At 53.8% G+C, this 24,195-nt stretch overlaps 1 protein-coding gene and 1 pseudogene across 1 annotated transcript; both read right to left on the bottom strand.

The window, feature by feature from the left end:
- Positions 1–258: 258 nt before the first annotated feature.
- LOC135573731 (cysteine-rich, acidic integral membrane protein-like) lies at positions 259–6,079 on the bottom strand (the record flags this gene model as incomplete). Its single annotated transcript, XM_065023408.1, is given in 9 exon segments — positions 259–1,284; positions 1,286–1,612; positions 1,750–2,058; positions 2,060–2,173; positions 2,215–2,823; positions 2,868–3,455; positions 4,489–4,619; positions 5,294–5,605; positions 5,944–6,079. Coding segments are annotated over 9 exon segments (3,552 nt in total), but the record flags the coding sequence as incomplete, so codon positions are not given.
- A 5,870-nt stretch (positions 6,080–11,949) lies between these two features.
- On the bottom strand, positions 11,950–14,144 carry LOC135573599 (cysteine-rich, acidic integral membrane protein-like; annotated as a pseudogene).
- Between the last annotated feature and the right edge of the window lie 10,051 nt (positions 14,145–24,195).

Genomic DNA, 24,195 nt, shown 5'->3' with positions numbered 1-24,195 from the left:
TGTCTGAGAGCAGTCCACTGAGAGCAGTCCACTGTCTGAGAGCAGTCTATTGTCTGAGAGCAGTCCATTGTCTGAGAGCAGTCCACTGTCTGAGAGCAGTCCACTGTCTGAGAGCAGTCCACTGTCTGAGAGCAGTCCACTGTCTGAGAGCAGTCCATTGTCTGAGAGCAGTCCACTGTCTGAGAGCAGTCCATTGTCTGAGAGCAGTCCATTGTCTGAGAGCAGTCCACTGCAGCAGTCCACTGTCTGAGAGCAGTCCACTGTCTGCGAGCAGTCCATTGTCTGAGAGCAGTCCATTGTCTGAGAGCAGTCCACTGTCTGAGAGCAGTCCACTGTCTGAGAGCAGTCCACTGTCTGAGAGCAGTCCACTGTCTGAGAGCAGTCCATTGTCTGAGAGCAGTCCACTGTCTGAGAGCAGTCCACTGTCTGAGAGCAGTCCATTGTCTGAGAGCAGTCCATTGTCTGAGAGCAGTCCACTGTCTGAGAGCAGTCCACTGTCTGAGAGCAGTCCACTGTCTGAGAGCAGTCCATTGTCTGAGAGCAGTCCACTGTCTGAGAGCAGTCCACTGTCTGAGAGCAGTCCATTGTCTGAGAGCAGTCCACTGTCTGAGAGCAGTCCACTGTCTGAGAGCAGTCCACTGTCTGAGAGCAGTCCACTGTCTGAGAGCAGTCCATTGTCTGAGAGCAGTCCACTGTCTGAGAGCAGTCCACTGTCTGAGAGCAGTCCAGTCCACTGTCTGAGAGCAGTCCACTTGTCCATGTCTGAGAGCAGTCCACTGTCTGAGAGCAGTCCACTGTCTGAGAGCAGTCCATTGTCTGAGAGCAGTCCATTGTCTGAGAGCAGTCCACTGTCTGAGAGCAGTCCACTGTCTGAGAGCAGTCCACTGTCTGAGAGCAGTCCATTGTCTGAGAGCAGTCCATTGTCTGAGAGCAGTCCACTGTCTGAGAGCAGTCCATTGTCTGAGAGCAGTCCATTGTCTGAGAGCAGTCCACTGTCTGAGAGCAGTCCACTGTCTGAGAGCAGTCCACTGTCTGAGAGCAGTCCATTGTCTGAGAGCAGTCCATTGTCTGAGAGCAGTCCACTGTCTGAGAGCAGTCCACTGTCTGAGAGCAGTCCACTGTCTGAGAGCAGTCCACTGTCTGAGAGCAGTCCATTGTCTGAGAGCAGTCCACTGTCTGAGAGCAGTCCATTGTCTGAGAGCAGTCCACTGTCTGAGAGCAGTCCATTGTCTGAGAGCAGTCCACTGTCTGAGAGCAGTCCATTGTCTGAGAGCAGTCCATCCACTGTCTGAGAGCAGTCCACTGTCTGAGAGCAGTCCATTGTCTGAGAGCAGTCCATTGTCTGAGAGCAGTCCATTGTCTGAGAGCAGTCCACTGTCTGAGAGCAGTCCATTGTCTGAGAGCAGTCCACTGTCTGAGAGCAGTCCACTGTCTGAGAGCAGTCCACTGTCTGAGAGCAGTCCACTGTCTGAGAGCAGTCCACTGTCTGAGAGCAGTCCACTGTCTGAGAGCAGTCCACTGTCTGAGAGCAGTCCACTGTCTGAGAGCAGTCCACTGTCTGAGAGCAGTCCATTGTCTGAGAGCAGTCCACTGTCTGAGAGCAGTCCACTGTCTGAGAGCCAGTCCATTGTCTGAGAGCAGTCCACTGTCTGAGAGCAGTCCATTGTCTGAGAGCAGTCCACTGTCTGAGAGCAGTCCATTGTCTGAGAGCAGTCCATTGTCTGAGAGCAGTCCACTGCAGCAGTCCACCACTGTCTGAGAGCAGTCCACTGTCTGAGAGCAGTCCATTGTCTGAGAGCAGTCCATTGTCTGAGAGCAGTCCACTGTCTGAGAGCAGTCCACTGTCTGAGAGCAGTCCACTGTCTGAGAGCAGTCCACTGTCTGAGAGCAGTCCATTGTCTGAGAGCAGTCCATTGTCTGAGAGCAGTCCACTGTCTGAGAGCAGTCCACTGTCTGAGAGCAGTCCATTGTCTGAGAGCAGTCCATTGTCTGAGAGCAGTCCACTGTCTGAGAGCAGTCCACTGTCTGAGAGCAGTCCACTGTCTGAGAGCAGTCCATTGTCTGTCTGAGAGCAGTCCATTGTCTGAGAGCAGTCCACTGTCTGAGAGCAGTCCATTGTCTGAGAGCAGTCCATTGTCTGAGAGCAGTCCACTGTCTGAGAGCAGTCCACTGTCTGAGAGCAGTCCACTGTCAGTCCATTGTCTGAGAGTCCACTGTCTGAGAGCAGTCCACTGTCTGAGAGCAGTCCACTGTCTGAGAGCAGTCCACTGTCTGAGAGCAGTCCACTGTCTGAGAGCAGTCCACTGTCTGAGAGCAGTCCATTGTCTGAGAGCAGTCCACTGTCTGAGAGCAGTCCACTGTCTGAGAGCAGTCCACTGTCTGAGAGCAGTCCATTGTCTGAGAGCAGTCCACTGTCTGAGAGCAGTCCATTGTCTGAGAGCAGTCCACTGTCTGAGAGCAGTCCATTGTCTGAGAGCAGTCCACTGTCTGAGAGCAGTCCATGTCTGAGAGCAGTGTCTGAGAGCAGTCCATTGTCTGAGAGCAGTCCACTGTCTGAGAGCAGTCCACTGTCTGAGAGCAGTCCACTGTCTGAGAGCAGTCCACTGTCTGAGAGCAGTCCATTGTCTGAGAGCAGTCCACTGTCTGAGAGCAGTCCACTGTCTGAGAGCAGTCCATTGTCTGAGAGCAGTCCACTGTCTGAGAGCAGTCCATTGTCTGAGAGCAGTCCACTGTCTGAGAGCAGTCCACTGTCTGAGAGCAGTCCACTGTCTGAGAGCAGTCCACTGTCTGAGAGCAGTCCATTGTCTGAGAGCAGTCCACTGTCTGAGAGCAGTCCACTGTCAGTCCATTGTCTGAGAGCAGTCCACTGTCTGAGAGCAGTCCACTGTCTGAGAGCAGTCCACTGTCTGAGAGCAGTCCACTGTCTGAGAGCAGTCCATTGTCTGAGAGCAGTCCATTGTCTGAGAGCAGTCCACTGTCTGAGAGCAGTCCATTGTCTGAGAGCAGTCCATTGTCTGAGAGCAGTCCACTGTCTGAGAGCAGTCCACTGTCTGAGAGCAGTCCATTGTCTGAGAGCAGTCCATTGTCTGAGAGCAGTCCACTGTCTGAGAGCAGTCCACTGTCTGAGAGCAGTCCACTGTCTGAGAGCAGTCCACTGTCTGAGAGCAGTCCACTGTCTGAGAGCAGTCCATTGTCTGAGAGCAGTCCACTGTCTGAGAGCAGTCCACTGTCTGAGAGCAGTCCACTGTCTGAGAGCAGTCCATTGTCTGAGAGCAGTCCACTGTCTGAGAGCAGTCCACTGTCTGAGAGCAGTCCACTGTCTGAGAGCAGTCCACTGTCTGAGAGCAGTCCACTGTCTGAGAGCAGTCCATTGTCTGAGAGCAGTCCATTGTCTGAGAGCAGTCCACTGTCTGAGAGCAGTCCAGTCTGAGAGCAGTCTGTCTGAGAGCAGTCCACTGTCTGAGAGCAGTCCATTGTCTGAGAGCAGTCCACTGTCTGAGAGCAGTCCACTGTCTGAGAGCAGTCCATTGTCTGAGAGCAGTCCACTGCAGCAGTCCACTGTCTGAGAGCAGTCCACTGTCTGAGAGCAGTCCATTGTCTGAGAGCAGTCCATTGTCTGAGAGCAGTCCACTGTCTGAGAGCAGTCCACTGTCTGAGAGCAGTCCACTGTCTGAGAGCAGTCCACTGTCTGAGAGCAGTCCATTGTCTGAGAGCAGTCCACTGTCTGAGAGCAGTCCACTGTCTGAGAGCAGTCCATTGTCTGAGAGCAGTCCATTGTCTGAGAGCAGTCCATTGTCTGAGAGCAGTCCACTGTCTGAGAGCAGTCCATTGTCTGAGAGCAGTCCACTGTCTGAGAGCAGTCCACTGTCTGAGAGCAGTCCACTGTCTGAGAGCAGTCCATTGTCTGAGAGCAGTCCACTGTCTGAGAGCAGTCCACTGTCTGAGAGCAGTCCACTGTCTGAGAGCAGTCCACTGTCTGAGAGCAGTCCACTGTCTGAGAGCAGTCCATTGTCTGAGAGCAGTCCACTGTCTGAGAGCAGTCCACTGTCTGAGAGCAGTCCACTGTCCACTGAGAGCAGTCCACTGTCTGAGAGCAGTCCATTGTCTGAGAGCAGTCCATTGTCTGAGAGCAGTCCACTGTCTGAGAGCAGTCCAGTCTGAGAGCAGTCCACTGTCTGAGAGCAGTCCACTGTCTGAGAGCAGTCCATTGTCTGAGAGCAGTCCATTGTCTGAGAGCAGTCCACTGTCTGAGAGCAGTCCACTGTCTGAGAGCAGTCCATTGTCTGAGAGCAGTCCATTGTCTGAGAGCAGTCCACTGTCTGAGAGCAGTCCATTGTCTGAGAGCAGTCCATTGTCTGAGAGCAGTCCACTGTCTGAGAGCAGTCCACTGTCTGAGAGCAGTCCACTGTCTGAGCAGTCCACTGTCTGAGAGCAGTCCACTGTCTGAGAGCAGTCCAGAGAGCAGTCCACTGTCTGAGAGCAGTCCACTGTCTGAGAGCAGTCCACTGTCTGAGAGCAGTCCACTGTCTGAGAGCAGTCCATTGTCTGAGAGCAGTCCACAGTCCACTGCAGCAGTCCACTGTCTGAGAGCAGTCCACTGTCTGAGAGCAGTCCATTGTCTGAGAGCAGTCCAGAGCAGTTGTCTGAGAGCAGTCCACTGTCTGAGAGCAGTCCACTGTCTGAGAGCAGTCCAGAGCAGTCCACTGTCTGAGAGCAGTCCATTGTCTGAGAGCAGTCCATTGTCTGAGAGCAGTCCACTGTCTGAGAGCAGTCCACTGTCTGAGAGCAGTCCATTGTCTGAGAGCAGTCCATTGTCTGAGAGCAGTCCACTGTCTGAGAGCAGTCTATTGTCTGAGAGCAGTCCATTGTCTGAGAGCAGTCCACTGTCTGAGAGCAGTCCACTGTCTGAGAGCAGTCCACTGTCTGAGAGCAGTCCACTGTCTGAGAGCAGTCCACTGTAGCAGTCCACTGTCTGAGAGCAGTCCACTGTCTGAGAGCAGTCCACTGTCTGAGAGCAGTCCATTGTCTGAGAGCAGTCCACTGTCTGAGAGCAGTCCACTGTCTGAGAGCAGTCCACTGTCTGAGAGCAGTCCACTGTCTGAGAGCAGTCCACTGTCTGAGAGCAGTCCACTGTCTGAGAGCAGTCCATTGTCTGAGAGCAGTCCATTGTCTGAGAGCAGTCCACTGTCCGAGAGCAGTCCATTGTCTGAGAGCAGTCCACTGTCTGAGAGCAGTCCATTGTCTGAGAGCAGTCCATTGTCTGAGAGCAGTCCACTGTCTGAGAGCAGTCCACTGTCTGAGAGCAGTCCATTGTCTGAGAGCAGTCCATTGTCTGAGAGCAGTCCACTGTCTGAGAGCAGTCCACTTGTCTGAGAGCCAGTCCAGAGCAGTCCACTGTCTGAGAGCAGTCCACTGTCTGAGAGCAGTCCACTGTCTGAGAGCAGTCCACTGTCTGAGAGCAGTCCACTGTCTGAGAGCAGTCCACTGTAGCAGTCCACTGTCTGAGAGCAGTCCACTCTCTGCGAGCAGTCTATTGTCTGAGAGCAGTCCATTGTCTGAGAGCAGTCCACTGTCTGAGAGCAGTCCACTGTCTGAGAGCAGTCCACTGTCTGAGAGCAGTCCACTGTCTGAGAGCAGTCCATTGTCTGAGAGCAGTCCACTGTCTGAGAGCAGTCCATTGTCTGAGAGCAGTCCATTGTCTGAGAGCAGTCCACTGCAGCAGTCCACTGTCTGAGAGCAGTCCACTGTCTGAGAGCAGTCCATTGTCTGAGAGCAGTCCATTGTCTGAGAGCAGTCCACTGTCTGAGAGCAGTCCACTGTCTGAGAGCAGTCCACTGTCTGAGAGCAGTCCACTGTCTGAGAGCAGTCCACTGTCTGAGAGCAGTCCACTGTCTGAGAGCAGTCCATTGTCTGAGAGCAGTCCACTGTCTGAGAGCAGTCCACTGTCTGAGAGCAGTCCACTGTCTGAGAGCAGTCCATTGTCTGAGAGCAGTCCATTGTCTGAGAGTCCACTGTCTGAGTCCACTGTCTGAGAGCAGTCCACTGTCTGAGAGCAGTCCACTGTCTGAGAGCAGTCCATTGTCTGAGAGCAGTCCATTGTCTGAGAGCAGTCCACTGTCTGAGAGCAGTCCACTGTCTGAGAGCAGTCCATTGTCTGAGAGCAGTCCACTGTCTGAGAGCAGTCCACTGTCTGAGAGCAGTCCATTGTCTGAGAGCAGTCCATTGTCTGAGAGCAGTCCACTGTCTGAGAGCAGTCCACTGAGAGCAGTCCACTGTCTGAGAGCAGTCCACTGTCTGAGAGCAGTCCACTGTCTGAGAGCAGTCCATTGTCTGAGAGCAGTCCACTGTCTGAGAGCAGTCCACTGTCTGAGAGCAGTCCACTGTCTGAGAGCAGTCCATTGTCTGAGAGCAGTCCACTGTCTGAGAGCAGTCCACTGTCTGAGAGCAGTCCACTGTCTGAGAGCAGTCCAGTCTGAGAGCAGTCCATTGTCTGAGAGCAGTCCACTGTCCGAGAGCAGTCCATTGTCTGAGAGCAGTCCATTGTCTGAGAGCAGTCCACTGTCTGAGAGCAGTCCACTGTCTGAGAGCAGTCCACTGTCTGAGAGCAGTCCACTGTCTGAGAGCAGTCCATTGTCTGAGAGCAGTCCACTGTCTGAGAGCAGTCCACTGTCTGAGAGCAGTCCACTGTCTGAGAGCAGTCCATTGTCTGAGAGCAGTCCACTGTCTGAGAGCAGTCCATTGTCTGAGAGCAGTCCATTGTCTGAGAGCAGTCCACTGTCTGAGAGCAGTCCACTGTCTGAGAGCAGTCCATTGTTTGAGAGCATTCCACTGTCTGAGAGCAGTCCACTGTCTGAGAGCAGTCCATTGTCTGAGAGCAGTCCATTGTCTGAGAGCAGTCCACTGTCTGAGAGCAGTCCACTGTCTGAGAGCAGTCCACTGTCTGAGAGCAGTCCATTGTCTGAGAGCAGTCCATTGTCTGAGAGCAGTCCACTGTCTGAGAGCAGTCCATTGTCTGAGAGCAGTCCATTGTCTGAGAGCAGTCCACTGTCTGAGAGCAGTCCACTGTCTGAGAGCAGTCCATTGTCTGAGAGCAGTCCATTGTCTGAGAGCAGTCCACTGTCTGAGAGCAGTCCACTGTCTGAGAGCAGTCCACTGTCTGAGAGCAGTCCACTGTCTGAGAGCAGTCCATTGTCTGAGAGCAGTCCACTGTCTGAGAGCAGTCCACTGTCTGAGAGCAGTCCACTGTCTGAGAGCAGTCCATTGTCTGAGAGCAGTCCACTGTCTGAGAGCAGTCCATTGTCTGAGAGCAGTCCACTGTCCGAGAGCAGTCCATTGTCTGAGAGCAGTCCACTGTCTGAGAGCAGTCCATTGTCTGAGAGCAGTCCATTGTCTGAGAGCAGTCCACTGCAGCAGTCCACTGTCTGAGAGCAGTCCACTGTCTGAGAGCAGTCCATTGTCTGAGAGCAGTCCACTGTCTGAGAGCAGTCCACTGTCTGAGAGCAGTCCACTGTCTGAGAGCAGTCCACTGTCTGAGAGCAGTCCACTGTCTGAGAGCAGTCCACTGTCTGAGAGCAGTCCACTGTCTGAGAGCAGTCCATTGTCTGAGAGCAGTCCACTGTCTGAGAGCAGTCCACTGTCTGAGAGCAGTCCATTGTCTGAGAGCAGTCCATTGTCTGAGAGCAGTCCACTGTCTGAGAGCAGTCCACTGTCTGAGAGCAGTCCACTGTCTGAGAGCAGTCCATTGTCTGAGAGCAGTCCATTGTCTGAGAGCAGTCCACTGTCTGAGAGCAGTCCATTGTCTGAGAGCAGTCCATTGTCTGAGAGCAGTCCACTGTCTGAGAGCAGTCCACTGTCTGAGAGCAGTCCATTGTCTGAGAGCAGTCCATTGTCTGAGAGCAGTCCACTGTCTGAGAGCAGTCCACTGTCTGAGAGCAGTCCACTGTCTGAGAGCAGTCCACTGTCTGAGAGCAGTCCATTGTCTGAGAGCAGTCCACTGTCTGAGAGCAGTCCACTGTCTGAGAGCAGTCCACTGTCTGAGAGCAGTCCACTGAGAGCAGTCCATTGTCTGAGAGCAGTCCACTGTCTGAGAGCAGTCCATTGTCTGAGAGCAGTCCACTGTCCGAGAGCAGTCCATTGTCTGAGAGCAGTCCACTGTCTGAGAGCAGTCCATTGTCTGAGAGCAGTCCATTGTCTGAGAGCAGTCCACTGTCTGAGAGCAGTCCACTGTCTGAGAGCAGTCCACTGTCTGAGAGCAGTCCACTGTCTGAGAGCAGTCCACTGCAGCAGTCCACAGTCTGAGAGCAGTCCACTGTCTGAGAGCAGTCCATTGTCTGAGAGCAGTCCACTGTCTGAGAGCAGTCCATTGTCTGAGAGCAGTCCATTGTCTGAGAGCAGTCCACTGTCTGAGAGCAGTCCACTGTCTGAGAGCAGTCCACTGTCTGAGAGCAGTCCACTGCAGCAGTCCACTGTCTGAGAGCAGTCCATTGTCTGAGAGCAGTCCATTGTCTGAGAGCAGTCCATTGTCTGAGAGCAGTCCACTGTCTGAGAGCAGTCCACTGTCTGAGAGCAGTCCATTGTCTGAGAGCAGTCCATTGTCTGAGAGCAGTCCACTGTCTGAGAGCAGTCCATTGTCTGAGAGCAGTCCATTGTCTGAGAGCAGTCCACTGTCTGAGAGCAGTCCACTGTCTGAGAGCAGCAGTCCATTGTCTGAGAGCAGTCAGTCCATTGTCTGAGAGCAGTCCACTGTCTGAGAGCAGTCCACTGTCTGAGAGCAGTCCACTGTCTGAGAGCAGTCCACTGTCTGAGAGCAGTCCATTCTGTCTGAGAGCAGTCCACTGTCTGAGAGCAGTCCACTGTCTGAGCAGTCCACTGTCTGAGAGCAGTCCATTGTCTGAGAGCAGTCCACTGTCTGAGAGCAGTCCATTGTCTGAGAGCAGTCCATTGTCTGAGAGCAGTCCACTGTCTGAGAGCAGTCCACTGTCTGAGAGCAGTCCATTGTCTGAGAGCAGTCCACTGTCTGAGAGCAGTCCACTGTCTGAGAGCAGTCCACTGTCTGAGAGCAGTCCATTGTCTGAGAGCAGTCCATTGTCTGAGAGCAGTCCACTGTCTGAGAGCAGTCCATTGTCTGAGAGCAGTCCATTGTCTGAGAGCAGTCCACTGTCTGAGAGCAGTCCACTGTCTGAGAGCAGTCCACTGTCTGAGAGCAGTCCATTGTCTGAGAGCAGTCCATTGTCTGAGAGCAGTCCACTGTCCAGTCCACTGTCTGAGAGCAGTCCACTGTCTGAGAGCAGTCCACTGTCTGAGAGCAGTCCATTGTCTGAGAGCAGTCCATTGTCTGAGAGCAGTCCACTGTCTGAGAGCAGTCCACTGTCTGAGAGCAGTCCACTGTCTGAGAGCAGTCCACTGTCTGAGAGCAGTCAGTCTGAGAGCAGTCCACTGTCTGAGAGCAGTCCACTGTCTGAGAGCAGTCCACTGTCTGAGAGCAGTCCATTGTCTGAGAGCAGTCCACTGTCTGAGAGCAGTCCACTGTCTGAGAGCAGTCCACTGTCTGAGAGCAGTCCATTGTCTGAGAGCAGTCCATTGTCTGAGAGCAGTCCACTGTCTGAGAGCAGTCCACTGTCTGAGAGCAGTCCACTGTCTGAGAGCAGTCCACTGTCTGAGAGCAGTCCACTGTCTGAGAGCAGTCCACTGTCTGAGAGCAGTCCACTGTCTGAGAGCAGTCCATTGTCTGAGAGCAGTCCACTGTCTGAGAGCAGTCCACTGTCTGAGAGCAGTCCACTGTCTGAGAGCAGTCCACTGTCTGAGAGCAGTCCACTGTCTGAGAGCAGTCCACTGTCCATTGAGAGCAGTCCACTGTCCACTGTCTGAGAGCAGTCCACTGTCTGAGAGCAGTCCATTGTCTGAGAGCAGTCCACTGTCTGAGAGCAGTCCACTGTCTGAGAGCAGTCCACTGTCTGAGAGCAGTCCACTGTCTGAGAGCAGTCCACTGTCTGAGAGCAGTCCATTGTCTGAGAGCACTGTCTGAGAGCCAGTCCACTGTCTGAGAGCAGTCCACTGTCTGAGAGCAGTCCACTGTCTGAGAGCAGTCCACTGTCTGAGAGCAGTCCACTGTCTGAGAGCAGTCCATTGTCTGAGAGCAGTCCATTGTCTGAGAGCAGTCCACTGTCTGAGAGCAGTCCACTGTCTGAGAGCAGTCCACTGTCTGAGAGCAGTCCATTGTCTGAGAGCAGTCCACTGTCTGAGAGCAGTCCACTGTCTGAGAGCAGTCCACTGTCTGAGAGCAGTCCACTGTCTGAGAGCAGTCCATTGTCTGAGAGCAGTCCATTGTCTGAGAGCAGTCCACTGTCTGAGAGCAGTCCACTGTCTGAGAGCAGTCCACTGTCTGAGAGCAGTCCACTGTCTGAGAGCAGTCCACTGTCTGAGAGCAGTCCATTGTCTGAGAGCAGTCCACTGTCTGAGAGCAGTCCACTGTCTGAGAGCAGTCCACTGTCTGAGAGCAGTCCACTGTCTGAGAGCAGTCCACTGTCTGAGAGCAGTCCATTGTCTGAGAGCAGTCCACTGTCTGAGAGCAGTCCATTGTCTGAGAGCAGTCCATTGTCTGTCTGAGAGCAGTCCACTGTCTGAGCAGTCCACTGTCTGAGAGCAGTCCACTGTCTGAGAGCAGTCCATTGTCTGAGAGCAGTCCATTGTCTGAGAGCAGTCCACTGTCTGAGAGCAGTCCACTGTCTGTCCAGAGCAGTCCACTGTCTGAGAGCAGTCCACTGTCTGAGAGCAGTCCATTGTCTGAGAGCAGTCCACTGTCTGAGAGCAGTCCACTGTCTGAGAGCAGTCCACTGTCTGAGAGCAGTCCATTGTCTGAGAGCAGTCCACTGTCTGAGAGCAGTCCACTGTCTGAGAGCAGTCCACTGTCTGAGAGCAGTCCATTGTCTGAGAGCAGTCCACTGTCTGAGAGCAGTCCACTGTCTGAGAGCAGTCCATTGTCTGAGAGCAGTCCACTGTCTGAGAGCAGTCCACTGTCTGAGAGCAGTCCACTGTCTGAGAGCAGTCCACTGTCTGAGAGCAGTCCATTGTCTGAGAGCAGTCCATTGTCTGAGAGCAGTCCACTGTCTGAGAGCAGTCCACTGTCTGAGAGCAGTCCACTGTCTGAGAGCAGTCCATTGTCTGAGAGCAGTCCACTGTCTGAGAGCAGTCCACTGTCTGAGAGCAGTCCATTGTCTGAGAGCAGTCCATTGTCTGAGAGCAGTCCACTGTCTGAGAGCAGTCCACTGTCTGAGAGCAGTCCACTGTCTGAGAGCAGTCCATTGTCTGAGAGCAGTCCATTGTCTGAGAGCAGTCCACTGTCTGAGAGCAGTCCATTGTCTGAGAGCAGTCCATTGTCTGAGAGCAGTCCACTGTCTGAGAGCAGTCCACTGTCTGAGAGCAGTCCATTGTCTGAGAGCAGTCCATTGTCTGAGAGCAGTCCACTGTCTGAGAGCAGTCCACTGTCTGAGAGCAGTCCACTGTCTGAGAGCAGTCCACTGTCTGAGAGCAGTCCATTGTCTGAGAGCAGTCCACTGTCTGAGAGCAGTCCAGTCCATTGTCTGAGAGCAGTCCACTGTCTGAGCTGAGAGCAGTCCATTGTCTGAGAGCAGTCCACTGTCTGAGAGCAGTCCATTGTCTGAGAGCAGTCCATTGTCTGAGAGCAGTCCACTGTCTGAGAGCAGTCCACTGTCTGAGAGCAGTCCATTGTCTGAGAGCAGTCCATTGTCTGAGCAGTCCACTGTCTGAGAGCAGTCCACTGTCTGAGAGCAGTCCACTGTCTGAGAGCAGTCCATTGTCTGAGAGCAGTCCACTGTCTGAGAGCAGTCCACTGTCTGAGAGCAGTCCACTGTCTGAGAGCAGTCCACTGTCTGAGAGCAGTCCACTGTCTGAGAGCAGTCCACTGTCTGAGAGCAGTCAGTCCACTGTCTGAGAGCAGTCCACTGTCTGAGAGCAGTCCATTGTCTGAGAGCAGTCCATTGTCTGAGAGCAGTCCACTGTCTGAGAGCAGTCCACTGTCTGAGAGCAGTCCACTGTCTGAGAGCAGTCCACTGTCTGAGAGCAGTCCATTGTCTGAGAGCAGTCCACTGTCTGAGAGCAGTCCATTGTCTGAGAGCAGTCCATTGTCTGAGAGCAGTCCACTGCAGAGCAGTCCACTGTCTGAGAGCAGTCCACTGTCTGAGAGCAGTCCATTGTCTGAGAGCAGTCCATTGTCTGAGAGCAGTCCACTGTCTGAGAGCAGTCCACTGTCTGAGAGCAGTCCACTGTCTGAGAGCAGTCCACTGTCTGAGAGCAGTCCACTGTCTGAGAGCAGTCCACTGTCTGAGAGCAGTCCACTGTCTGAGAGCAGTCCACTGTCTGAGAGCAGTCCATTGTCTGAGAGCAGTCCATCCATGTCTGAGAGCAGTCCACTGTCTGAGAGCAGTCCACTGTCTGAGAGCAGTCCACTGTCTGAGAGCAGTCCATTGTCTCCATTGAGAGCAGTCCATTGTCTGAGAGCAGTCCACTGTCTGAGAGCAGTCCATTGTCTGAGAGCAGTCCATTGTCTGAGAGCAGTCCACTGTCTGAGAGCAGTCCACTGTCTGAGAGCAGTCCATTGTCCACTGTCTGAGAGCAGTCCATTGTCTGAGAGCAGTCCACTGTCTGAGAGCAGTCCACTGTCTGAGAGCAGTCCACTGTCTGAGAGCAGTCCACTGTCTGAGAGCAGTCCATTGTCTGAGAGCAGTCCACTGTCTGAGAGCAGTCCACTGTCTGAGAGCAGTCCACTGTCTGAGAGCAGTCCATTGTCTGAGAGCAGTCCACTGTCTGAGAGCAGTCCATTGTCTGAGAGCAGTCCACTGTCTGAGAGCAGTCCATTGTCTGAGAGCAGTCCACTGTCTGAGAGCAGTCCAGTCTGAGAGCAGTCCATTGTCTGAGAGCAGTCCATTGTCTGAGAGCAGTCCACTGTCTGAGAGCAGTCCACTGTCTGAGAGCAGTCCACTGTCTGAGAGCAGTCCACTGTCTGAGAGCAGTCCACTGTCTGAGAGCAGTCCATTGTCTGAGAGCAGTCCACAGTCTGAGAGCAGTCCACTGTCTGAGAGCAGTCCATTGTCTGAGAGCAGTCCACTGTCTGAGAGCAGTCCATTGTCTGAGAGCAGTCCACTGTCTGAGAGCAGTCCACTGTCTGAGAGCAGTCCACTGTCTGAGAGCAGTCCATTGTTTGAGAGCATTCCACTGTCTGAGAGCAGTCCACTGTCTGAGAGCAGTCCATTGTCTGAGAGCAGTCCATTGTCTGAGAGCAGTCCACTGTCTGAGAGCAGTCCACTGTCTGAGAGCAGTCCACTGTCTGAGAGCAGTCCATTGTCTGAGAGCAGTCCATTGTCTGAGAGCAGTCCACTGTCTGAGAGCAGTCCATTGTCTGAGAGCAGTCCATTGTCTGAGAGCAGTCCACTGTCTGAGAGCAGTCCACTGTCTGAGAGCAGTCCATTGTCTGAGAGCAGTCCATTGTCTGAGAGCAGTCCACTGTCTGAGAGCAGTCCACTGTCTGAGCAGTCCACTGTCTGAGAGCAGTCCACTGTCTGAGAGCAGTCCACTGTCTGAGAGCAGTCCATTGTCTGAGAGCAGTCCACTGTCTGAGAGCAGTCCACTGTCTGAGAGCAGTCCATTGTCTGAGAGCAGCAGTCCACTGTCTGAGAGCAGTCCATGTCTGAGAGCAGTCCACTGTCTGAGAGCAGTCCATTGTCTGAGAGCAGTCCACTGTCTGAGAGCAGTCCACTGTCTGAGAGCAGTCCATTGTCTGAGAGCAGTCCATTGTCTGAGAGCAGTCCACTGTCTGAGAGCAGTCCACTGTCTGAGAGCAGTCCACTGTCTGAGAGCAGTCCATTGTCTGAGAGCAGTCCACTGTCTGAGAGCAGTCCATTGTCTGAGAGCAGTCCATTGTCTGTCTGAGAGCAGTCCACTGTCTGAGAGCAGTCCACTGTCTGAGAGCAGTCCATTGTCTGAGAGCAGTCCATTGTCTGAGAGCAGTCCACTGTCTGAGAGCAGTCCATTGTCTGAGAGCAGTCCACTGTCTGAGAGCAGTCCATTGTCTGAGAGCAGTCCACTGTCTGAGAGCAGTCCATTGTCTGAGAGCAGTCCATTGTCTGAGAGCAGTCCAGTCTGAGAGCAGTCCACTGTCTGAGAGCAGTCCACTGTCTGAGAGCAGTCCATTGTCTGAGAGCAGTCCATTGTCTGAGAGCAGTCCATTGTCTGAGAGCAGTCCACTGTCTGAGAGCAGTCCACTGTCTGAGAGCAGTCCATTGTCTGAGAGCAGTCCATTGTCTGAGAGCAGTCCACTGTCTGAGAGCAGTCCACTGTCTGAGAGCAGTCCACTGTCTGAGAGCAGTCCACTGTCTGAGAGCAGTCCACTGTCTGAGAGCAGTCCACTGCAGCAGTCCACTGTCTGAGAGCAGTCCATTGTCTGAGAGCAGTCCACTGTCTGAGAGCAGTCCATTGTCTGAGAGCAGTCCATTGTCTGAGAGCAGTCCACTGCAGCAGTCCACTGTCTGAGAGCAGTCCACTGTCTGAGAGCAGTCCATTGTCTGAGAGCAGTCCATTGTCTGAGAGCAGTCCACTGTCTGAGAGCAGTCCACTGTCTGAGAGCAGTCCACTGCAGCAGTCCACTGTCTGAGAGCAGTCCACTGTCTGCGAGCAGTCCATTGTCTGAGAGCAGTCCACTGTCTGAGAGCAGTCCACTGTCTGAGAGCAGTCCATTGTCTGAGAGCAGTCCATTGTCTGAGAGCAGTCCACTGTCTGAGAGCAGTCCATTGTCTGAGAGCAGTCCATTGTCTGAGCAGTCCACTGTCTGAGAGCAGTCCACTGTCTGAGAGCAGTCCACTGTCTGAGAGCAGTCCATTGTCTGAGAGCAGTCCATTGTCTGAGAGCAGTCCACTGTCTGAGAGCAGTCCACTGTCTGAGAGCAGTCCACTGTCTGAGAGCAGTCCACTGTCTGAGAGCAGTCCAGCAGTCCATTGTCTGAGAGCAGTCCACTGTCTGAGAGCAGTCCACTGTCTGAGAGCAGTCCAGTCCACTGTCTGAGAGCAGTCCATTGTCTGAGAGCAGTCCACTGTCTGAGAGCAGTCCAGTCCATTGTCTGAGAGCAGTCCACTGTCAGTCCACTGAGAGCAGTCCATTGTCTGAGAGCAGTCCACTGTCTGAGAGCAGTCCATTGTCTGAGAGCAGTCCATTGTCTGAGAGCAGTCCACTGTCTGAGAGCAGTCCACTGTCTGAGAGCAGTCCATTGTCTGAGAGCAGTCCATTGTCTGAGAGCAGTCCACTGTCTGAGAGCAGTCCACTTGTCTGAGAGCAGTCCAGTCCATTGTCTGAGAGCAGTCCACTGTCTGAGAGCAGTCCACTGTCTGAGAGCAGTCCACTGTCTGAGAGCAGTCCACTGTCTGAGAGCAGTCCACTGAGCAGTCCACTGTCTGAGAGCAGTCCATTGTCTGAGAGCAGTCCATTGTCTGAGAGTCAGAGCAGTCCACTGTCTGAGAGCAGTCCACTGTCTGAGAGCAGTCCACTGTCTGAGAGCAGTCCACTGTCTGAGAGCAGTCCACTGTCTGAGAGCAGTCCACTGTCTGAGAGCAGTCCACTGTCTGAGAGCAGTCCATTGTCTGAGAGCAGTCCACTGTCAGAGCAGTCCACTGTCTGAGAGCAGTCCACTGTCTGAGAGCAGTCCATTGTCTGAGAGCAGTCCATTGTCTGAGAGCAGTCCACTGTCTGAGAGCAGTCCACTGTCTGAGAGCAGTCCACTGTCTGAGAGCAGTCCACTGTCTGAGAGCAGTCCACTGTCTGAGAGCAGTCCACTGTCTGAGAGCAGTCCACTGTCTGAGAGCAGTCCATTGTCTGAGAGCAGTCCACTGTCTGAGAGCAGTCCACTGTCTGAGAGCAGTCCATTGTCTGAGAGCAGTCCATTGTCTGAGAGCAGTCCACTGTCTGAGAGCAGTCCACTGTCTGAGAGCAGTCCACTGTCTGAGAGCAGTCCATTGTCTGAGAGCAGTCCATTGTCTGAGAGCAGTCCACTGTCTGAGAGCAGTCCATTGTCTGAGAGCAGTCCATTGTCTGAGAGCAGTCCACTGTCTGAGAGCAGTCCACTGTCTGAGAGCAGTCCATTGTCTGAGAGCAGTCCATTGTCTGAGAGCAGTCCACTGTCTGAGCAGCAGTCCACTGTCTGAGAGCAGTCCACTGTCTGAGAGCAGTCCACTGTCTGAGAGCAGTCCATTGTCTGAGAGCAGTCCACTGTCTGAGAGCAGTCCACTGTCTGAGAGCAGTCCACTGTCTGAGAGCAGTCCATTGTCTGAGAGCAGTCCACTGTCTGAGAGCAGTCCACTGTCTGAGAGCAGTCCATTGTCTGAGAGCAGTCAGTCCACTGTCTGAGAGCAGTCCATTGTCTGAGAGCAGTCCACTGTCCAGAGCAGTCCACTGTCTGAGAGTCCATTGTCTGAGAGCAGTCCATTGTCTGAGAGCAGTCCACTGTCTGAGAGCAGTCCACTGTCTGAGAGCAGTCCACTGTCTGAGAGCAGTCCACTGTCTGAGAGCAGTCCATTGTCTGAGAGCAGTCCACAGTCTGAGAGCAGTCCACTGTCTGAGAGCAGTCAGTCCATTGTCTGAGAGCAGTCCACTGTCTGAGAGCAGTCCATTGTCTGAGAGCAGTCCACTGTCTGAGAGCAGTCCACTGTCTGAGAGCAGTCCACTGTCTGAGAGCAGTCCATTGTCTGAGAGCAGTCCACTGTCTGAGAGCAGTCAGTCCAGTCCACTTGTCTGAGAGCAGTCCATTGTCTGAGAGCAGTCCATTGTCTGAGAGCAGTCCACTGTCTGAGAGCAGTCCACTGTCTGAGAGCAGTCCACTGTCTGAGAGCAGTCCATTGTCTGAGAGCAGTCCATTGTCTGAGAGCAGTCCACTTGTCTGAGAGCAGTCCACTGTCTGAGAGCAGTCCATTGTCTGAGAGCAGTCCATTGTCTGAGAGCAGTCCACTGTCTGAGAGCAGTCCACTGTCTGAGAGCAGTCCATTGTCTGAGAGCAGTCCATTGTCTGAGAGCAGTCCACTGTCTGAGAGCAGTCCACTGTCTGAGAGCAGTCCACTGTCTGAGAGCAGTCCACTGTCTGAGAGCAGTCCATTGTCTGAGAGCAGTCCACTGTCTGAGAGCAGTCCAGTCTGAGAGCAGTCCACTGTCTGAGAGCAGTCCATTGTCTGAGAGCAGTCCATTGTCTGAGAGCAGTCCATTGTCTGAGAGCAGTCCACTGTCTGAGAGCAGTCCATTGTCTGAGAGCAGTCCACTGTCTGAGAGCAGTCCATTGTCTGAGAGCAGTCCATTGTCTGAGAGCAGTCCACTGCAGAGCAGTCCACTGTCTGAGAGCAGTCCACTGTCTGAGAGCAGTCCATTGTCTGAGAGCAGTCCATTGTCTGAGAGCAGTCCACTGTCTGAGAGCAGTCCACTGTCTGAGAGCAGTCCAGTCCAGTCCACTGTCTGAGAGCAGTCCACTGTCTGAGAGCAGTCCACTGTCTGAGAGCAGTCCACTGTCTGAGAGCAGTCCACTGTCTGAGAGCAGTCCACTGTCTGAGAGCAGTCCATTGTCTGAGAGCAGTCCATTGTCTGAGAGCAGTCCACTGTCTGAGAGCAGTCCACTGTCTGAGAGCAGTCCACTGTCTGAGAGCAGTCCATTGTCTGAGAGCAGTCCATTGTCTGAGAGCAGTCCACTGTCTGAGAGCAGTCCATTGTCTGAGAGCAGTCCATTGTCTGAGAGCAGTCCACTGTCTGAGAGCAGTCCACTGTCTGAGAGCAGTCCATTGTCTGAGAGCAGTCCATTGTCTGAGAGCAGTCCACTGTCTGAGAGCAGTCCACTGTCTGAGAGCAGTCCACTGTCTGAGAGCAGTCCACTGTCTGAGAGCAGTCCATTGTCTGAGAGCAGTCCACTGTCTGAGAGCAGTCCACTGTCTGAGAGCAGTCCACTGTCTGAGAGCAGTCCATTGTCTGAGAGCAGTCCACTGTCTGAGAGCAGTCCATTGTCTGAGAGCAGTCCACTGTCCGAGAGCAGTCCATTGTCTGAGAGCAGTCCACTGTCCGAGAGCAGTCCATTGTCTGAGAGCAGTCCATTGTCTGAGAGCAGTCCACTGTCTGAGAGCAGTCCACTGTCTGAGAGCAGTCCACTGTCTGAGAGCAGTCCACTGTCTGAGAGCAGTCCATTGTCTGAGAGCAGTCCACAGTCTGAGAGCAGTCCACTGTCTGAGAGCAGTCCATTGTCTGAGAGCAGTCCACTGTCTGAGAGCAGTCCATTGTCTGAGAGCAGTCCATTGTCTGAGAGCAGTCCACTGTCTGAGAGCAGTCCACTGTCTGAGAGCAGTCCATTGTTTGAGAGCATTCCACTGTCTGAGAGCAGTCCACTGTCTGAGAGCAGTCCATTGTCTGAGAGCAGTCCATTGTCTGAGAGCAGTCCACTGTCTGAGAGCAGTCCACTGTCTGAGAGCAGTCCACTGTCTGAGAGCAGTCCATTGTCTGAGAGCAGTCCATTGTCTGAGAGCAGTCCACTGTCTGAGAGCAGTCCATTGTCTGAGAGCAGTCCATTGTCTGAGAGCAGTCCACTGTCTGAGAGCAGTCCACTGTCTGAGAGCAGTCCATTGTCTGAGAGCAGTCCATTCCACTGTCTGAGAGCAGTCCACTGTCTGAGAGCAGTCCACTGTCTGAGAGCAGTCCACTGTCTGAGAGCAGTCCACTGTCTGAGAGCAGTCCATTGTCTGAGAGCAGTCCATTGTCCAGTCCACTGTCTGAGAGCAGTCCACTGTCTGAGAGCAGTCCACTGTCTGAGAGCAGTCCATTGTCTGAGAGCAGTCCACTGTCTGAGAGCAGTCCACTGTCTGAGAGCAGTCCATTGTCTGAGAGCAGTCCACTGTCTGAGAGCAGTCCATTGTCTGAGAGCAGTCCATTCCATTGTCTGAGAGCAGTCCACTGTCTGAGAGCAGTCCACTGTCTGAGAGCAGTCCACTGTCTGAGAGCAGTCCACTGTCTGAGAGCAGTCCATTGTCTGAGAGCAGTCCACAGTCTGAGCAGTCCAGTCCAGAGCAGTGTCTGAGAGCAGTCCACTGTCTGAGAGCAGTCCACTGTCTGAGAGCAGTCCATTGTCTGAGAGCAGTCCATTGTCCACTGTCTGAGAGCAGTCCACTGCAGCAGTCCACTGTCTGAGAGCAGTCCACTGTCTGAGAGCAGTCCATTGTCTGAGAGCAGTCCATTGTCTGAGAGCAGTCCACTGTCTGAGAGCAGTCCAGTCCACTGTCTGAGAGCAGTCCACTGCAGAGCAGTCCACTGTCTGAGAGCAGTCCACTGTCTGCGAGCAGTCCATTGTCTGAGAGCAGTCCATTGTCTGAGAGCAGTCCACTGTCTGAGAGCAGTCCACTGTCTGAGAGCAGTCCACTGTCTGAGAGCAGTCCATTGTCTGAGAGCAGTCCATTGTCTGAGAGCAGTCCACTGCAGCAGTCCACTGTCTGAGAGCAGTCCACTGTCTGAGAGCAGTCCATTGTCTGAGAGCAGTCCATTGTCTGAGAGCAGTCCACTGTCTGAGAGCAGTCCACTGTCTGAGAGCAGTCCACTGTCCACTGTCTGAGAGCAGTCCACTGTCTGAGAGCAGTCCATTGTCTGAGAGCAGTCCATTGTCTGAGAGCAGTCCACTGTCTGAGAGCAGTCCACTGTCTGAGAGCAGTCCACTGTCTGAGAGCAGTCCACTGTCTGAGAGCAGTCCATTGTCTGAGAGCAGTCCACTGTCTGAGAGCAGTCCATTGTCTGAGAGCAGTCCACTGTCTGAGAGCAGTCCACTGTCTGAGAGCAGTCCACTGTCTGAGAGCAGTCCACTGTCTGAGAGCAGTCCATTGTCTGAGAGCAGTCCATTGTCTGAGAGCAGTCCACTGTCTGAGAGCAGTCCACTGTCTGAGAGCAGTCCACTGTCTGAGAGCAGTCCATTGTCTGAGAGCAGTCCATTGTCTGAGAGCAGCAGTCCACTGTCTGAGAGCAGTCCACACTGTCTGAGAGCAGTCCACTGTCTGAGAGCAGTCCATTGTCTGAGAGCAGTCCATTGTCTGAGAGCAGTCCACTGTCTGAGAGCAGTCCACTGTCTGAGAGCAGTCCACTGTCTGAGAGCAGTCCACTGTCTGAGAGCAGTCCACTGTCTGAGAGCAGTCCATTGTCTGAGAGCAGTCCATTGTCTGAGAGCAGTCCACTGTCTGAGAGCAGTCCACTGTCTGAGAGCAGTCCACTGTCTGAGAGCAGTCCATTGTCTGAGAGCAGTCCACTGTCTGAGAGCAGTCCACTGTCTGAGCAGTCCACTGTCTGAGAGCAGTCCACTGTCTGAGAGCAGTCCATTGTCTGAGAGCAGTCCACTGTCTGAGAGCAGTCCACTGTCTGAGAGCAGTCCACTGTCTGAGAGCAGTCCACTGTCTGAGAGCAGTCCACTGTCTGAGAGCAGTCCACTGTCTGAGAGCAGTCCATTGTCTGAGAGCAGTCCACTGTCTGAGAGCAGTCCACTGTCTGAGAGCAGTCCACTGTCTGAGAGCAGTCCACTGTCTGAGAGCAGTCCATTGTCTGAGAGCAGTCCATTGTCTGAGAGCAGTCCACTGTCTGAGTCCACTGTCTGAGAGCAGTCCACTGTCTGAGAGCAGTCCACTGTCTGAGAGCAGTCCATTGTCTGAGAGCAGTCCACTGTCTGAGAGCAGTCCACTGTCTGAGAGCAGTCCACTGTCTGAGAGCAGTCCACTGTCTGAGAGCAGTCCACTGTCTGAGAGCAGTCCACTGTCTGAGAGCAGTCCATTGTCTGAGAGCAGTCCATTGTCTGAGAGCAGTCCACTGTCTGAGAGCAGTCCATTGTCTGAGAGCAGTCCACTGTCTGAGAGCAGTCCATTGTCTGAGAGCAGTCCATTGTCTGAGAGCAGTCCACTGTCCACTGTCTGAGAGCAGTCCACTGTCTGAGAGCAGTCCACTGTCTGAGAGCAGTCCACTGTCTGAGAGCAGTCCATTGTCTGAGAGCAGTCCACTGTCTGAGAGCAGTCCACTGTCTGAGAGCAGTCCACTGTCTGAGAGCAGTCCACTGTCTGAGAGCAGTCCACTGTCTGAGAGCAGTCCACTGTCTGAGAGCAGTCCACTGTCTGAGAGCAGTCCACTGTCTGAGAGCAGTCCACTGTCTGAGAGCAGTCCACTGTCTGAGAGCAGTCCATTGTCTGAGAGCAGTCCACTGTCTGAGAGCAGTCCACTGTCTGAGAGCAGTCCACTGTCTGAGAGCAGTCCATTGTCTGAGAGCAGTCCATTGTCTGAGAGCAGTCCACTGTCTGAGAGCAGTCCATTGTCTGAGAGCAGTCCATTGTCTGAGAGCAGTCCACTGTCTGAGAGCAGTCCACTGTCTGAGAGCAGTCCATTGTCTGAGAGCAGTCAGTCACTGTCTGAGAGCAGTCCACTGTCTGAGAGCAGTCCACTGTCTGAGAGCAGTCCACTGTCTGAGAGCAGTCCACTGTCTGAGAGCAGTCCATTGTCTGAGAGCAGTCCACTGTCTGAGAGCAGTCCACTGTCTGAGAGCAGTCCACTGTCTGAGAGCAGTCCATTGTCTGAGAGCAGTCCACTGTCTGAGAGCAGTCCATTGTCTGAGAGCAGTCCACTGTCTGAGAGCAGTCCACTGTCTGAGAGCAGTCCACTGTCTGAGAGCAGTCCACTGTCTGAGAGCAGTCCATTGTCTGAGAGCAGTCCACTGTCTGAGAGCAGTCCACTGTCTGAGAGCAGTCCACTGTCTGAGAGCAGTCCACTGTCTGAGAGCAGTCCATTGTCTGAGAGCAGTCCATCTGTCCACTGTCTGAGAGCAGTCCACTGTCTGAGAGCAGTCCATTGTCTGAGAGCAGTCCATTGTCTGAGAGCAGTCCACTGTCTGAGAGCAGTCCACTGTCTGAGAGCAGTCCATTGTCTGAGAGCAGTCCATTGTCTGAGAGCAGTCCACTGTCTGAGAGCAGTCCACTGTCTGAGAGCAGTCCACTGTCTGAGAGCAGTCCATTGTCTGAGAGCAGTCCATTGTCTGAGAGCAGTCCACTGTCTGAGAGCAGTCCATTGTCTGAGAGCAGTCCATTGTCTGAGAGCAGTCCACTGTCAGAGCAGTCCACTGTCTGAGAGCAGTCCACTGTCTGAGAGCAGTCCATTGTCTGAGAGCAGTCCACTGTCTGAGAGCAGTCCACTGTCTGAGAGCAGTCCACTGTCTGAGAGCAGTCCACTGTCTGAGAGCAGTCCACTGTCTGAGAGCAGTCCATTGTCTGAGAGCAGTCCACTGTCTGAGAGCAGTCCACTGTCTGAGAGCAGTCCACTGTCTGAGAGCAGTCCACTGTCTGAGAGCAGTCCATTGTCTGAGAGCAGTCCACTGTCTGAGAGCAGTCCACTGTCCGAGAGCAGTCCATTGTCTGAGAGCAGTCCACTGTCCGAGAGCAGTCCATTGTCTGAGAGCAGTCCATTGTCTGAGAGCAGTCCACTGTCTGAGAGCAGTCCACTGTCTGAGAGCAGTCCACTGTCTGAGAGCAGTCCACTGTCTGAGAGCAGTCCATTGTCTGAGAGCAGTCCACAGTCTGAGAGCAGTCCACTGTCTGAGAGCAGTCCATTGTCTGAGAGCAGTCCACTGTCTGAGAGCAGTCCATTGTCTGAGAGCAGTCCATTGTCTGAGAGCAGTCCACTGCAGCAGTCCACTGTCTGAGAGCAGTCCACTGTCTGAGAGCAGTCCATTGTCTGAGAGCAGTCCATTGTCTGAGAGCAGTCCACTGTCTGAGAGCAGTCCACTGTCTGAGAGCAGTCCACTGTCTGAGAGCAGTCCACTGTCTGAGAGCAGTCCACTGTCTGAGAGCAGTCCATTGTCTGAGAGCAGTCCATTGTCTGAGAGCAGTCCACTGTCTGAGAGCAGTCCACTGTCTGAGAGCAGTCCACTGTCTGAGAGCAGTCCATTGTCTGAGAGCAGTCCATTGTCTGAGAGCAGTCCACTGCAGCAGTCCACTGTCTGAGAGCAGTCCACTGTCTGAGAGCAGTCCATTGTCTGAGAGCAGTCCATTGTCTGAGAGCAGTCCACTGTCTGAGAGCAGTCCACTGTCTGAGAGCAGTCCACTGCAGCAGTCCACTGTCTGAGAGCAGTCCACTGTCTGCGAGCAGTCCATTGTCTGAGAGCAGTCCATTGTCTGAGAGCAGTCCACTGTCTGAGAGCAGTCCACTGTCTGAGAGCAGTCCACTGTCTGAGAGCAGTCCACTGTCTGAGAGCAGTCCATTGTCTGAGAGCAGTCCACTGTCTGAGAGCAGTCCACTGTCTGAGAGCAGTCCATTGTCTGAGAGCAGTCCATTGTCTGAGTCCACTGCAGCAGTCCACTGTCTGAGAGCAGTCCACTGTCTGCGAGCAGTCCATTGTCTGAGAGCAGTCCATTGTCTGAGAGCAGTCCACTGTCTGAGAGCAGTCCACTGTCTGAGAGCAGTCCACTGTCTGAGAGCAGTCCATTGTCTGAGAGCAGTCCATTGTCTGAGAGCAGTCCACTGCAGCAGTCCACTGTCTGAGAGCAGTCCACTGTCTGAGAGCAGTCCATTGTCTGAGAGCAGTCCATTGTCTGAGAGCAGTCCACTGTCTGAGAGCAGTCCACTGTCTGAGAGCAGTCCACTGCAGCAGTCCACTGTCTGAGAGCAGTCCACTGTCTGCGAGCAGTCTATTGTCTGAGAGCAGTCCACTGTCTGAGAGCAGTCCACTGTCTGAGAGCAGTCCACTGTCTGAGAGCAGTCCACTGTCTGAGAGCAGTCCATTGTCTGAGAGCAGTCCATTGTCTGAGAGCAGTCCACTGCAGCAGTCCACTGTCTGAGAGCAGTCCACTGTCTGAGAGCAGTCCATTGTCTGAGAGCAGTCCATTGTCTGAGAGCAGTCCACTGTCTGAGAGCAGTCCACTGTCTGAGAGCAGTCCACTGCAGCAGTCCACTGTCTGAGAGCAGTCCACTGTCTGCGAGCAGTCTATTGTCTGAGAGCAGTCCATTGTCTGAGAGCAGTCCACTGTCTGAGAGCAGTCCACTGTCTGAGAGCAGTCCACTGTCTGAGAGCAGTCCATTGTCTGAGAGCAGTCCACTGTCTGAGAGCAGTCCATTGTCTGAGAGCAGTCCATTGTCTGAGAGCAGTCCACTGCAGCAGTCCACTGT

Source organism: Oncorhynchus nerka, linkage group LG10 (genome assembly GCF_034236695.1).
Source record: "Oncorhynchus nerka isolate Pitt River linkage group LG10, Oner_Uvic_2.0, whole genome shotgun sequence".
In the NCBI taxonomy this organism is placed as follows: domain Eukaryota; kingdom Metazoa; phylum Chordata; class Actinopteri; order Salmoniformes; family Salmonidae; genus Oncorhynchus; species Oncorhynchus nerka.
The sequence above is the reverse complement of the archived record's forward strand: the minus strand, read 5'-3'. Positions and strand labels throughout refer to the sequence as shown.